The 14817-nt window shown below is 43.7% G+C and overlaps 1 protein-coding gene across 1 annotated transcript in view; it reads left to right on the top strand.

Annotated features, from left to right (window-relative positions):
• Positions 1 to 14817, top strand: part of PACS1 (phosphofurin acidic cluster sorting protein 1) — a 1518728-nt gene that overhangs the window by 1178224 nt on the left and 325687 nt on the right. Inside the window, exon 16 of the mRNA XM_086938495.1 lies at positions 7970 to 8124. Coding sequence (XP_086794621.1) covers positions 7970 to 8124 — 155 coding nt within the window. The remainder of the gene's footprint in view (positions 1 to 7969; positions 8125 to 14817) is intronic.

The following is a 14817-nucleotide window of genomic DNA, read 5'->3' as shown; positions in this document are numbered from 1 at the left end:
TTCCCCACCATTTTCTCTACTCCTTTTTGCCCCCTTATCACTTTCTTCCTCCACTTCTCCTGTCCCATTTCTCTTCTGTCTTTTCTCTGCTTACATCTCCTCCCTGTGTTTCTCAATCCCTCCTCCAGTTCTTCATCTGTTTGACTAGTCCAAACCTCTCAGTGAGTTGATCATACCATTGACTGGATTTCCTGGCAAGCGCTGGTGCACTGCTTTATCAGGAGTGCCGACTGCTTGTTCACTGACATGATCTGACTTACAGTCCCTTCTTAAGATACGCACTCTAAAGGCTTGGATGTTACTGAAGTATTTTTGACCAGGATCTATTGCTAACGGTTAACCTAAAGGTGAGTGATTATTGAGAATCAAAAAAATGAATCCTAGTTTTGGTAAAAGTCCAACTACATGTTAACCTCCACGATTTATTAGTTATTCCATCTTGTAGAGTTAAAAAGGTGGAATACTGTTCTGTAAAGTATTTCACTTTCACGCATTGGCACTTCTTCCTGCAATCCCTGCAGATTAAAAGGGTGCACCTTGTAGTAGAGCGGGAAGTGAACCCAACATGTTAGTCACTCTGGCATTTGCCATGTAGGCTACAGGCAACAGAACTGCTTGCAGGGAGTAGTAGGCTGCAAGATAAAGCCCTGGAAGCTACCACTCCTGGTGGTCTGTAAAGCACTGTTGCCTATGAACCAGACATCACTTAGAAATAAAGCTCCGTCACTGATGACTTGCGCGAGACCACCCTCTGAGCTTTCTTTCTGCTCATGCCAGAACAGATACAGTGAGTGTAGCCCGTCCCAGGGTTCTTGTTGCAGAGGATCGTGCAACAAAGTGGTGGTAGGTTCAAATCCACCAATGGATACAGTGTTATGGGTGCATTCATTCTTCATCATCTGTGCTGCTTAATGGGGTAGAGGAGGGGCATCAGCATGGAAAAAATACTATAGGATTAAAAAACCTGGCAGATTTGGTACCAGCATGGAGGCAGAGACTGTGCATAATGAGTACAACAATAAACTTTCAATTGTTCCCTCTCCTTTCTTTCCTTCAGCTGACCATGTCCTTCCCCTCCACCCTCTGCAAGCCTCCTCTCTCGGCATAATTCTCACTCTAGGTCGCATGCCTGTCTGCTATAATCTCTATTATTGCATTCCTTCAAATTGTCCATACCTCATTTTATAAATCTCATCTCATTCTGTTAAAACATATCCTTGGCCTTAACATTACCTAATTTTCTCGAGCCTATTTATTCGTGCCATGTACAGAGGGAGATGCCTCATGTTTTACCAGTAGAAGCAGAACCTCATGCCTGCCACTTCAGACTCCCCACGCCTGCAGCTTTAGCCATTACATACCACTCTACAGCACAAAATATTATTCCACATAATTACACTCCATGACACACAATCCCACTCCACATCATTCCAGTACAGTACACACAATACCACATAATTACTATACACATAATTCCACTGCACACTATGCCACATAGTTCCACTACACAAATCAACTCCATGCCACACAATTCCACAACTAACAATTCCAGTGCAACCTATTCCACACCACATGAATCCATTCCACTACAAACCAAGACACATTGGTAAAAAACATTGTCATTTACAACGCCAACTGCTCTAACTGCCACAAATGGGAACCTTTTGCATTACAAATGCTTGTTTTCCATTCTTGTTCTTTGAACTCTACCCCTTGTCTTCATTAAACAACCACATCAATACAATACAAAATTCAAATTGTAAATATGCATAAAATTGAGCACTTTTATATGGTTACGATTTTTTTAAATTATTAATGCATTTTATCGTTTTATTGGAAAGCAATCTCTTTTCTGCAGCGCAGTAACTTGTTTGACCGCCACAAAGCCTGGTAATTAACTGGGGACTCACCCACTTGACGCGGACCGGCAACCAGCCGTCGGAGAGCCCTGCCCGCCTCCCGCTGCTCGCTCGTTGAGTGTAGCCGCCGAGCGGAGAGCGGGGCAGGCAACTAAACTTCCCATCGGCCCATGCGGGCTGCTACGGCAGAAACCGCGCCAGGAGGCGCTTAAAACCAGCGTCAGCCCTGCCTCGCGGGACGCCGGGCGAAGCCCGGGCCAATGGCGGGCCCGTTTAAGCCCGTTAAAGACCGGGTAAGACTGGACTGGGCCACCCCTTTTTCACCTGCTCTTTGACATTATTCATTCTGTTCACTATAGGTTATATACTATCCTCTGCCTCCCCTTTATAGTTATAACCTTGATACCCGTAACTACCAACATGACTACCAGAGGTAGCAGGAGCAAAACTGCACAGGGAACTGCACTTATAACTGGCCCAATTGACCAATATATAACTAGGGCTAACGAGGCAATTGACCAGGGCATAATCCTACTCGAACGAAGGGTATCGATGGATTTGGCCCTGGCCAAACGATCCTCGTTGGGTTCCCTAGCCGCAGCCAACACACCCACTCAGCCTCGGGAAGTCGGGCCTTTATTGGAAGTGCATGCAGAAATACATGCAGAAACACACACAGTGCCAAGTATGGTCGACTTGTCGGCTTCCCTTGAGTTGTCAGACTCGCAATCATCCATGATGATAGAAAAAAACCCCGTCCTTTTTGCAAGCCCGACTCGGGAGGACCCTAGTATAGCTCCCAGCAGGGGTTTGAGGGAGGGCGCTATTCCTAAACAAAAAACTCAAAAGAAATTGCATAAAGCTAAACACCCTAAGAAACACCTTAAGCACAAAGACCTACCTACAATTCAGACAGTAGGACAAGTTAGTCCATCACAGAGAGAGTTAATCACTACACCTACTGAAACTATTAATCTCTCCTTGAATACTGCAAATCTTAGTGTAAATAGCAACACGGGTGGAGGGTGCAAAGTTTGTGGGATAAACAACCAACTCTTAATCAGATTAGGAGAATTAGTCAAAACTTATCTGCAACCTATTGAACTGTCCCTCATTAAGATAGAAAAGCAGATAGCCGCTCTGACTACAACTTCAAATTTCCCCAAGGGGGAGGGATAGGTACAACCAGGGGGACCAATAGTGAATACTAAAACCCCTAAGGTAGGGGTAGCCACAAAAACCTCAGCTGACGTAATAACTGTAAAATCGAAGCCCCCACCTGTAGGGGTGAAGAAAACCCCAGTGACAACAAAAACATCAGAGTCATCAAAAACTCCAGCCCCCCCCCCCCCCCCCCCCCAACACTTTGAAGCCTGACCAAGTCAAGCCTTCAGGAGTAAAAACTACCAACATCAGATCCAGGGAGAGGGGTGGGCACCCAATACACTTACCACCAGAAGCAAGTCCCTTTGTGGTAATTATGACCGGGGTTCCCGAGCTGAGTTCCAACGTGGAGGAACCAGACTGGTCCCTAAAAAATAAGGTGCTGCATTGGTTATCCACCAACAGACCTTTACCACCGTACTCTACAAGTAGAGTTTCAACGGTCCGCAGGGTCCCGTGGATAAGCAATGAGCCGAAAAGAATCCCCAGAAACTGCGTCATAGTCAACTTTGACGATCCATTCACAGTTGAGCACATTTGCTCCTGGGGTACGCAAGCAGCTAATGACGGGATTGATACAAAAAGACTCGCCTACTTCTACCCACCAACACCTCGCCATAATGAAAGCTCACTTTGGAACTGGACTCATGTAGGAAATTGGGATAGGAGAAGAGGCTGGGTCAACTGGTCAGGATATGGAGGTAGAGTCACAGCTCCCACTATAGGTTGGAGAGGAGTACCAGTCGCAAACAGATTTAATTGCCTAGAAATGGTTGACTGACCACCATTGCGTACTGGTCAGGGGTATAAGGGCCTATTGCCTTTGAGACACAAAACCCTATTATCACCTGTAAAATCTATAAAAATCTCTTGTCCGAAAATAGCCCCCGTTTCGGCGAAGGTTTTACAACTAACAACACCGACTTCCACCCGAGAAATAACTCTTGATCCACGACAGTCCCACGCCAACATAAACAAATTAAATGAGCCACCTGGTATTGTGGGGATGATAGCCTTTGCGAGTGCAGCAGAAGTAGGTTTACCTTGTGTGATCCCATCTACCCCAAATGATCCCATTAAAATGCTTTCTACTATCCCGTTGCACGATTCGCACCCACTGTCTGGCACAAGAGCTTGCAATGTTCCCCCTGAAATCAGTGTCCTGACAAACTCATCTCTGACCCTATCAGTTTTGTTTTGGTATGTTGCTGGTCTCCGCTCCAAGACAAAACATAAACCATGGTTAGACGTAGTTAGCGCACACCAAATAGTATGCTTTCAGGAAACTTGGGCCATTGAGCCTATACACATTTTAGGCTATAAAACATACCACGTCCCAGCTAGCTCAAATCTTTTGGTAGACCTAAAGGTGGTCTTGCAGTATATACTTCAAACAATTTTCCAGCAATGGATATAACTATTCTATTGTCTGGTGAGAATTTTCAGATTTTAAAGGTTCTACTCAATAAATGTATTTGTATTTATTGGTTAATTTCTATAATAACCTCCACCCTAACGAATGTATCAATACTCTAACTGAGATTCCATCTTTCCTACTGGAACAGCGGAATAAGCTTATCACTCCTACCTCTTATGTGATCTGGGGGGGAGACTTTAATGCACCATTATGTAACAACTACAAGAACGGTACTTGTGGTCTCCAGGATGAAAACGGATCCCCTATGACCCACTTCACACACACGAAGCTAGGAAACTGCCTAAATGATTGCTTGTTTTCCTTGGTGCTGGAATATGCGAACAACCTTGTAGATCCACCCGTTGATTTTTCGCCAACTTTTCATGGAAGGGGTCTTTCAAGCGTCCTCGATTATATCCTATGTTTCCAGATAATAAAGGGTCAACTTAAAACTTTTAATACAGGCTCAGATATTTCTAGTGACCATTTTCCCATTAGTGTTAGCGTATCACTTAAAAATCCTTTACCTCACTTATCCAGGGCCAGTTTACTGAATCAACAATCACTGTCTATGGACAGAGTAAATGGCTTTTCTGTAAAATGGTCCAAAATCGACCCAGAAGCAATAACTAGTAAAGTGGTAACCAGAGCTCTTCCTTGGATGAACAACTGTCTAGCACTAGACTCTTCTCCCCAGTTGATTTTAAGCATCTTCCTAGAAATTATTAGAATTATACGAGACAAACTATTTCGGAACCAAAAACCCAGAAATCAAAGGCTGGTTTGACTCCACCTGTCGTAACTAACTTTAAAAAAGCGGTTCATAAGCACGTCAGAGATCGTGCTGAAATTACTAAACTTAGAAAGGTTTATAATCAAGTGCCAAAAAATCGCAGAAAAGAAATTAAGAAGAACTTGTGGGCCCAACTACACGAGAGCTGCCTACGTAAAGACAGTTCACTGTTTTGGCGCACAGTAAAATCACCTTTTTTGTTAGATGCCTCATCTTCTCAACACCTAGATGTGGCAGTGACGGCAGACGAGTGGGTGGCCCATTTCTCAAAGATTTTTGGTGGTCCCACAGAGGTTACCAGCGGTGAGGTACATTTGACAGGTGACCCTCCCGTGGACTCCATATTTCCCATTGACCTTCTTTTCGATCACAAAGAGGTCATTACTGCGTTGTCATCTTCAAAAACTGGTAAAGCTCCCGGACCGGACGGGGTCCCTCTAGATATCTTTGTACATAACCCAGAACTCTGGTCACCCCTTGTTACTCAGGTCATGTCAGCAATTACAAAAACTGGCCTAATAGACTCTTGGTCCACCTCTATTTTGCTCCCAATATTCAAGAAGGGCGATCGTAACAACCCCGCTTGCTACAGGCCTATCTCCCTCCTGGATTCCTTGGGAAAAGTCGCTGGCCGGCTGATCCTGGAACGTCTCCAGGATTGGGCATCCTCTAATAACATCTTGACCGATCTACAGAACGGCTTCCAGGAGGGACTTGGCACTGTTGAGCAAGCGTTGAACTTGGCCCTCCTAATTGGCAAATATGTGGGGGCTAAAAAAGGCAACCTTTCCCTAGTTTATGTTGATCTTAGCGCAGCATTCGATTGCGTTATTCATTCCAGGCTGTGGTCCATTCGTGGCGACTTGGGGGTAGATCCCGCTCTTATTCAATTTCTCCGCGAACTCTACTCTGACGCTACTGCGTGCGTCAGATATGGGATCGGCGGTGAATTAACTCCATCATTTCCCGTTGTCAAAGGAGTTAGACAGGGCTGTGTCCTGGCCCCCTTCCTATTCAACCTATACACCAATGGCCTGGAAGCAGCCATGCTTGAAGAGAGCCCGGATCTTCCATCTATTAATCAACGCCCCATTCCCGCTCTGTTATACGCGGATGATTCAGTAATTCTAGCCAGAACATTAAACCAGCTACAAAGACAGCTAAATAAATACTGCCAATTCATGCTCTCTTTAGGCCTAAAAGTGAATAAAAACAAAACTTTTGTTATGCAGCTTGGCCCCAGGGCGAAGAACCCCAAGCCAGTTTTTATTGACCAAGTTAGGTTGGAACATACTAGGGAATATCCCTACTTAGGAATTCTAGTTGATGACAAACTTTCCTGGAAACAAGCCATGTCAAGTAAAAAGCTACTCTTTCAAAGAGCAACCTCTGCCCTAGTTTCCTTTTCAAGGAAACTGGGTAAACCTGCCCCAGCAGAGTTGCTAAATATCTATCACACCAAATGCCATAGCGTAGCAACCTACGGCGCAGGGGTTTGGGGTCACGCTCCTATAGACACTTTGCAGACGGTTCAGAGCGGGTTTCTAAAATATCTACTGGCCCTACCACAAAGTGCCCCAACGTACGGATGCCACATCGAGCTGGGTATTGATTATCTGACAGACAATATTAAATGCCAGCCGATTCTGTTATGGCACCGCATTTGGTCTAAAACGCAATGTCATCTCACCCGTTCTCTGATAACTGACTGCTTGTCCTTGGCAAACTGGAATTAAATCCCCTGGCTCTTCTAACTTCCTTAAGGACCTGAATTGTACATCTTATTTCTCAGAACCTAGCACACTGGTAGATGTCACCAGGAAAGACCTGAAAACAACTGTGCTTAACCCACCTGAGAGAATTACGCCTCTCACAAGAAGTAAGGAAATCCTCAAATGTACAGATTCTTTCGGTCCAGATTGTTTTGGGTATTCAGCCATATTTATCTTTCCACCTAACTAATCATGAAAAGTATGTTTTGACTAGGTTTCGCTTTGATTCCTTTTTTCGCCTAGTTACTTTTCCAACAGTGAAGGACTGGTCGCATATCCTCATGAAATGCCCTTGCGATGGTACATCATCTCAATCTACAATCCATGTAACACTGTTCTGCAGATATTATGAGATTCCTCGCAAGCGCTGGATCATTCCTATACTCCGCAAATTGGGTCTGAGAACATGTCAGCCTGCCTATTTGGCTCTGCAGTTCCTGGATTCTCAATATATCGCCAAATGTGTAGCTTGCTTTTTAAAATCATGTCTAAAAATCCGCTGTAAAGAATGAAGTTTTTTTATTTACTTATTTACCTGTTTGGTATCCCAATGAATGGTTTTTAAACCAATGGTTTTTAATGTTTAAAGTCTTTTTATTGTTTTTAATGTAACATACATTGAGTTCTTTATATGCACTGTAACATTTTATTCTTGTACTTTTTATGGTTACGTTACATGCAACCGAATAAAAGTTTATGAACTGAACTGAACAATACATTAGAAATTACATCAGTATGAGCTGGCTAGTCTTTTTGTTTAAATGTACTGGTGGGGTATTTCTACTTTCTCAAGCTATCAACATTTCTGAAATAAAGCACATTTTTTGTCCCTTTTCTTTCCTGATTTACATTGTAGTTGAATGGTCGCCCCAATCTTTATCTTCTTCCTCCCATGTGTTCATTTAGACCATAAAAACATCCCTTTACGTCAACTCATCATAAAAATGTTTTTATATTTTTTTAGCTGCAATTGTAATTCCACTGTGCCACGACCTGTGAAGGTGGTTGCACTTGGAGGGCAGAACTATCTTGGTGCCATCTTAAGATTCTTTGTGAAGCAACTGGCGAGTCGCACTTCAGACTGGCTCACTTACATGAGATTTCTCATCATTCCTTTAGGTAAGCTTTCCTTTACATTCTGTACTCCTGTTTCCTGGCTTTTCATGACTCTATTTTAACTTTTAATTTGCTATCTTCAAATGTTCTTCCTCTAACCAGTGCCTGTATGCCTCAACAAAATTCATCAATTGCTTATCTCCTCTACGACTCTTTGTCCTTTTTCAGGTCTGCCCCTTTTATCTTGCTGTCATCTGACGACACAGTAATGCTTTCTTTGTTTTGTTTTTTGGATAGTCCTGCTATGGTTTTGTAGTACAAAATTGCTTATTAAAGATTTTTTTTAGATAAGTCCTCTATGTTGCCCACTACCTTTCTCTGTTCCTAACCCATGCATCCCATCAGCTCCTTCCATTTGATTGGAAATTACTTGTGCAGACAGGTAGGAATGGAAAACTCTTCTGAAGAAAGAACGCTGTCGCGCTAAAGGATATTGATGCCCTCCATGTGTATGTGAGCTGTATCCCTTACCAATGCATCTCCACGTGCCCCGTCTGGTTCATTTTATTTCTCGTTTTTATCAGGTAGGATGCAGTGATTGCCTCTCCCCTTTTTTGAAAAGTGTAATAAACAAACTACTCCACCTCCCACGCATTCACAAGGCCAGAGGAGGAGATATTTTTTTCCTAGCCTCGAAGTTGTGGATGCTTTTCCTAGAAGTAGCCCGATTTAAGCTGCTTTCAGAAAGAGCCTTAAACCTTACTCTTTAATTTCTGCTTTGACGTCTTTAGGATCTCAATAGTTAGATTTCTTTGGAGGTAACTCTGTGATTTACATATGCATTGTATTGTACTTTATAATTCATTTTTTTGCTGTCTCTCTTAGCAGTGACAGGCATTTTTAGTTTTTCAAATAACGTTTCTCTTTTTGCTACTTCTGTCATTGATGACATGCTTCATGTGTGTTGCATTGGATGTGGCAAGCAGGTTCCAGAGTCTGACTTATGCAAAGTCCACATTTTATTTCTCTGGAACTGTCATTAGCTAAACTGTTGTGTATTATGCATTAACATTCGTAGTTGATAACCATCAAGCCACGTCCCCAAGTAGACCCAGGGCTAAGGTGTTGTTGTACATTGGTAAGAGATTTGGTGCATGTAGGTCGGTTGCCTCCCCTTTCTGGAGTTGTCTACTGACTACTCAGGAAAAGGAACCTCTCATCACACGTCTGTTAGTACCTTTCAGGGGGATAAAACAGAAGGTAGCATTATTTAGAATCATGTGGTACCTAATGACCTTCTCAAGTCATATACAATTTGAAAGGTTGTACAAAGATTGCTATTAGACCTGTGTAACGTCACTGGGTAGATCATAGGGCACACAGGATTTTTGTCGAGCTTCCAGAAAAAAAATTCTCCAAGTGGTTGATAGGCATTGGGTCAGATCTAATCTTAGAGGTTGGACTTGACTTCCTCTAAAGTCTCGTACAGGAACTTGAACACTGTTTAACCTGGGACTAGCACTTTTGTAATTAAGATATCCTTTACTACCCATTTTTCACTAAAGCAAGTTTGAGGGTGGAATAAAGGACTCCTCACATAAGCCGATAATACTTTTGATGCAAAGAAAACCTATAAGAGTGACAATAAAATTAGTTGAAATCAGTACAAGTTGTGGCCTTGATGCTTTCATATGATAGTCTGTACTGCATTCTCTTGGCCAGTATTTGTTAATTTGTGCAAGTACCATAGATTATTCTCATCCGCCAGTAATCTTTTCCCAGAGGCAGTACTTATTTCCTCCAAAGTCAAGTTAGCAGAAACAGTCTATTTTCCTGTTCATTAAAAGTAATGATGCCAAATTCACATAATTTCTCTTCAATTACTGTTCTCTCTTGATGACCTGAGTTTATCATGTTTGAAACACACTTGAATATCCTTTGAGGAGTCTCCTCCCTCCAATTTTTGTTTTGACATTCATGTTTTTCTGACCAATGTGCAGGTTCCTAGTCCTGTGGTATTTAACATTTATGAGACTACCAGTGATACAATATCTTTAGCTCTCTTGCCACCTTCTTCACCATCTCTGTTTAGAATAGTTAAAGCCCCATATCATTTGGTCTTGTCTGAACGGGTAGTTATTATACCTTCCAATTTGGCTACATTTTTAAAAGTCATCAAAAACAGACATCCAATAAATATTTTCTGAATAATGTCTCTATAATCTGGTTTCCCGCATAAAGAGTAATATTCCTGTGTATGAGCTAAACACTTCTGCCTCTTTTGCTAATTTTGGAATAGATTAGAATCTCAATTCTTATCCAGGTTCATGGAGATGAGCTATTCATCCTTCTTATCCAAAAGAGCAGAAAGTAGACACAGAGTGCCCATTATAAGATCTTTCACAGATTAATATGCTTGAGCTATTTTGTGTTGTCATTCTGGGAATCCCCAGTGGTATAAATGAATAATAAACATTATTAATATTGCTTTAGGCCCCAGAGCGGTGTTTGTTTAGTAGTGTGTTCACCTTGTTGAAAGTCACCCAAACTTTAGCCAATCAGGGGATTGCACTAATCACTCTCACTCCCCTACAGGCACCACTGCACATACTTTCTACTGCTTGTCAAGTCTAAGGGAGTCCCAGGACAGGGTTTACTCTATGTACTGTAGTTATCGCCGAACAGTAGATTTTCAAGTTTTTCACCTAGCTGGTAGACTTCCTAGACACAGCTCAGGCCTCTAGTCCAAAGGGAGCTATTTCTAGGTATTTTATCTTCTGTTCCAGAGGAGACTTCAACCACAATAGAAGTTATGATTGGCATGGGGTTTAAAAACACATGTTTGTAGCGTGTGTTGTTGTAGATGCATGTGCTCAGCATACTCCTGCCATGTAGTGTTGGGCTCTGTCGTTTACAAGTTGCTTTTCTGCGAAGAAGTCTGTCGAGCCACAAGATGCTCTATGACTCCTCTTGGTACATACTGCGCAGGGCACTGATTCCATGTTGGATTATTTTATCCCGCCATCAGCTTTAAGCAGGCTCTGAGTTCGTCGTGTCCTGAACACAATTTTGTCGACCCTGCTCAGTTAGTTTTTAATCATTTTGTCTTTCTTCAAACTGACCAATAAAAACCTTCAGAAGCACTGAAGACCGTTGTTGATGCCCCAGGGTATCAAGTGCCATGTGTCCCATGGGGCCCAAGACACGTCTCCAGTCTTTTGCCAGAGAATGCTGCATGGCTGAGGGAGTTTGGCATTGAGCCCTGAGCATGGACGATGGGAAAAGGCTAGCTAAGTGCCCCACCATCCCTGGGCCCTGTTTGGAAGCAGCTAAAAGATTCAGAGGAGAGTAGGCCTTTACCCAAGGGTGGCACCACCATCAGCAGTCGAGTCCCAGCTGCTCCAACGCCACAAGTACCATCAGTACAATCTAAAGCAAGCGTGGAAGGCTCCATCTGTGCTGGAGCAAAAGACCACATCAACAGTGAAACCCGCCTCAATGCAGACACCCTGCTCAATGCTGAAGCCCTGCTCAATGCTGAAGCCAAGACAAAACACCTGAAAGCTTTCATTGCCGCCTGTCACAGCAACAATGTCGAGTTTCGATCCCTGAGATGTTTCAACAAGAACTGAATACCAGGCCTATTTATCCACCAGTTATCGGCAAATCATGGGGAAACTGCCTCTGTCACCAGCTCCAGGACTTTTTCTGAGAAAGAGGGGACAGACCTTCGAACAAGGAACCTTCTTCCAAGTCTCCCTCCCCAGAGCTGGCACCTAAGAAAGTCAAGAACAGAACCACCAACCACTCCCTCTGCTGAAGCACCCACCTCTACCAACACCACTACCCCTTCCTCTCCCACCTCAACCATGCCCCTGCACACAACCCCCCTTGCCTCAGCCAGCCCCTCTTTCATATTCCCGGTTAGGGCTTCACCCTTTGATTACACCATAGCCTATCATAAGGTGATTCTTCGGGCTGCACAAAGTAAGACTGCATGTGAACTCTCCAAATCCAATCATACCGCCCATGTTTAAGGGCTTTAAAAATCTAATCCCGATAATTTTGCGCAGCCTGTCAAGACAAGGGTAATGACCTCAAGGGCTGAAAAGAAGTTAAAAACTCTCCTACTGACCCAGCATACTTCAGGATCAGGCTCCACCCTACGCTCTGGTGGTCCACATCGCCCTCAAGCACACCTCTGCCCATGTCATCAGCCTTTCTCCACCTCCAAACAGACAGAGCAAAAAGATTGATGCATTGGGCAACAGTGTGGCAGTTAGAGCAGCAACCTATTTCTATATAGCAAATTCTGTGACACGCCTGCCACGATTCACCAGGGCACAGTGGGAGGAGATGCAGGAGATGCAGAACTCTTTAAACATCTTTAGGAGCCGTAAAGGAAACACAGAGTGTAAATGGTGTCTGAGGGCAAATCAATCTCTAATACTAACATAAGCTGTGTGTTAGATGCCGCAAACACAACCTCTAAAGCAAGTTATGCCACCATTATTCTTGGATGCCATGCCTGCTCCATATCTCCGGGTTCCAGTCTGAAGTCAAGCCTCGTTTCCTAAACCTTCTGTTCAACATGGAGCACCTTTTAAACAGCGAATTCCATGTTGGCACACTAGACCGTTCTGTACAGGGGCTCCTTTCGCAAACTGCACAACAGAATGGGAGCAAAGACAACCTCTCCCGAGCAACCGCACTCTTACCAGGTGCATTAGCAGTACTTCCACCAGCAAGCTCGGAGTGTGGCAAATGGAGGCTCCTTAAGGAATAAGAGGATAAGTGCAAAGGTGGCTCAGCAAAGGAACTACCTCCTACAAACAGTGACTTGCCTCACCTCTTCCCCAATCACTGTTTGAAGGAGGACACTCAATTTCCTCTCTTGCTGGGAGGAAATAACGTCCAAGAAGTGGGATCCAGTAGTAATCCAGTACAACTGTTGCCTCAGAGTTACCTAGTGGCTCTGAATTGAGCCAGGAGTGTGTGGTATCCAGAACTCTTGCACATGAGCATCTGTCCTCCGATCAATATGCATCTAGGAGGGTCTACTTTTTCAGCAACATGGCAGAGTCCGGCTCCACAGCCTCTGTACTCTGCACCTGCATGCATGGAGATTGAGCTGTAGCTGCTAGTTTGTTTTGACATTCCACCCGAAATTGTTGATATGATTCTGGCAGCCAGTCATCCAACTGTAAATTACGTCTACACCAGGTGCTGGCAAAAGTTTGCTGCTTGGTGTGGCACCCATCAGATTGACCCACTACAGACGAACCTGCCTAATTTGTTTATTTTGCCATTGCCCTATTTGACTCGATTTGGGATTTCTGCAGACTGTAGTAATGCAGGTCAGGCAAGCAGGCTATCAATTTTCAGACTTTCCTTGCCCAGCTGCCCCCTTGAAAGAGGAATAGAGACTGCATTGTTTGGATCCCAAGAGAGCCATCAATTTCTATATTGATTTTACCAAAGACCTTCAGGTGGATAATCAACTCTTTGTGGGCTTCTAAGGAATAAAGGGAGAGGCAGTGCAAAAACCCTCTCTAGGTGGATAGCATTATTGCGTTGACAGTCAGGTCCACCGGGATGGGCGTTTTGTCTGTTTGAACCTGCAGGACTTTTTGGCTTGAGCCATTCTAAAGATTCTACACCTTGGGAGGTACTGCTTTTGTATCTTGTCACAAAATGAGGAATCTGCAGTTAGAATTAACCATCAGAAGCAGTGGTTAATTGGAGCCAGTGGTTTCCGGTGCTCAACACCAGCACTTAATTGGTTTCCGATGCCGGGCACCAGCACTTAATTGGCAACACCACACATGACAGTCTGCCACATGGTTCTCATCAAATTTAGAGATGAGCAAAACAACAGTTGTTTATAAATACAATATACATAAAAAGTTACTAATACCTGCCCACCCAGCCATTCCTTTAGCTTTGGGGAACTGGAATAAACTGAAGTGTCAAACTTGCAGGCGATAGATATGGTTAATAGTTGTGTTGGTACCGTCATTGGCAGCGGTAACAGGGCAATGGGTGGTGCAAGCTGCAGTGGCCTCCTGTTCAGGGCCCTGGCACTTATTATTTTACAAATCAAGCGATGATCAGAAGGGCAAGTTATTTATGTTCAGAACCTTTCTCTGAAGTGAATACTCTGTCTAACTGCAGATTGCTTACCAACTGTCTGACCTCCCCGTATGGAATGGCCTCTTTTCCCATCTAAAAAGATTGCTATCCTAGAGATCAGCACACTTGCCAAGCCAATTTGCTAACGGGCTCTGTGTCAAAAGACTTGGACAAGCCTTAAAAAACAACTGACGTCAGTGCACCGGAGTGGCAGTTATATGCGACCACACACGTGCCTTGCAGAGTAAAATGGCATCAGTGAGGAGAGTCATGGTGTGGCCTGCACACAAAGGTAAGTAACTTTTTTTCAAGAAGGCTCTTGATCTCAAGGACTTCTATTTATATCCACATACCCATCCACACTGCTTATCGAAGGTACCCTCACTTTGTGGCACATGAAAAACACCATCAATTCAAGCTACTTTCTTTCGAGGCCACGATGATTCCAATGCTGTTTATGAAATGCCTAGCTGTGGTTGTTACACATTTGCGGATGGAGGGCATTGACATCTTTCCCTACTTCGACGATTGCCTTCTACAGGTCCAACCCTTCCTTTGGTCAGCTAATGAATACAGTGATGTAGAAAACATAGGCTAACCAGCAGAGCTTTACAGCTTTTCAGC

The sequence above is a fragment of the Lissotriton vulgaris genome, chromosome 9, assembly GCF_964263255.1.
Source record: "Lissotriton vulgaris chromosome 9, aLisVul1.2, whole genome shotgun sequence".
NCBI lineage: Eukaryota > Metazoa > Chordata > Amphibia > Caudata > Salamandridae > Lissotriton > Lissotriton vulgaris.
Note: the sequence above shows the minus strand (reverse complement) of the source record. Positions and strands in the feature narration are given on the sequence as shown.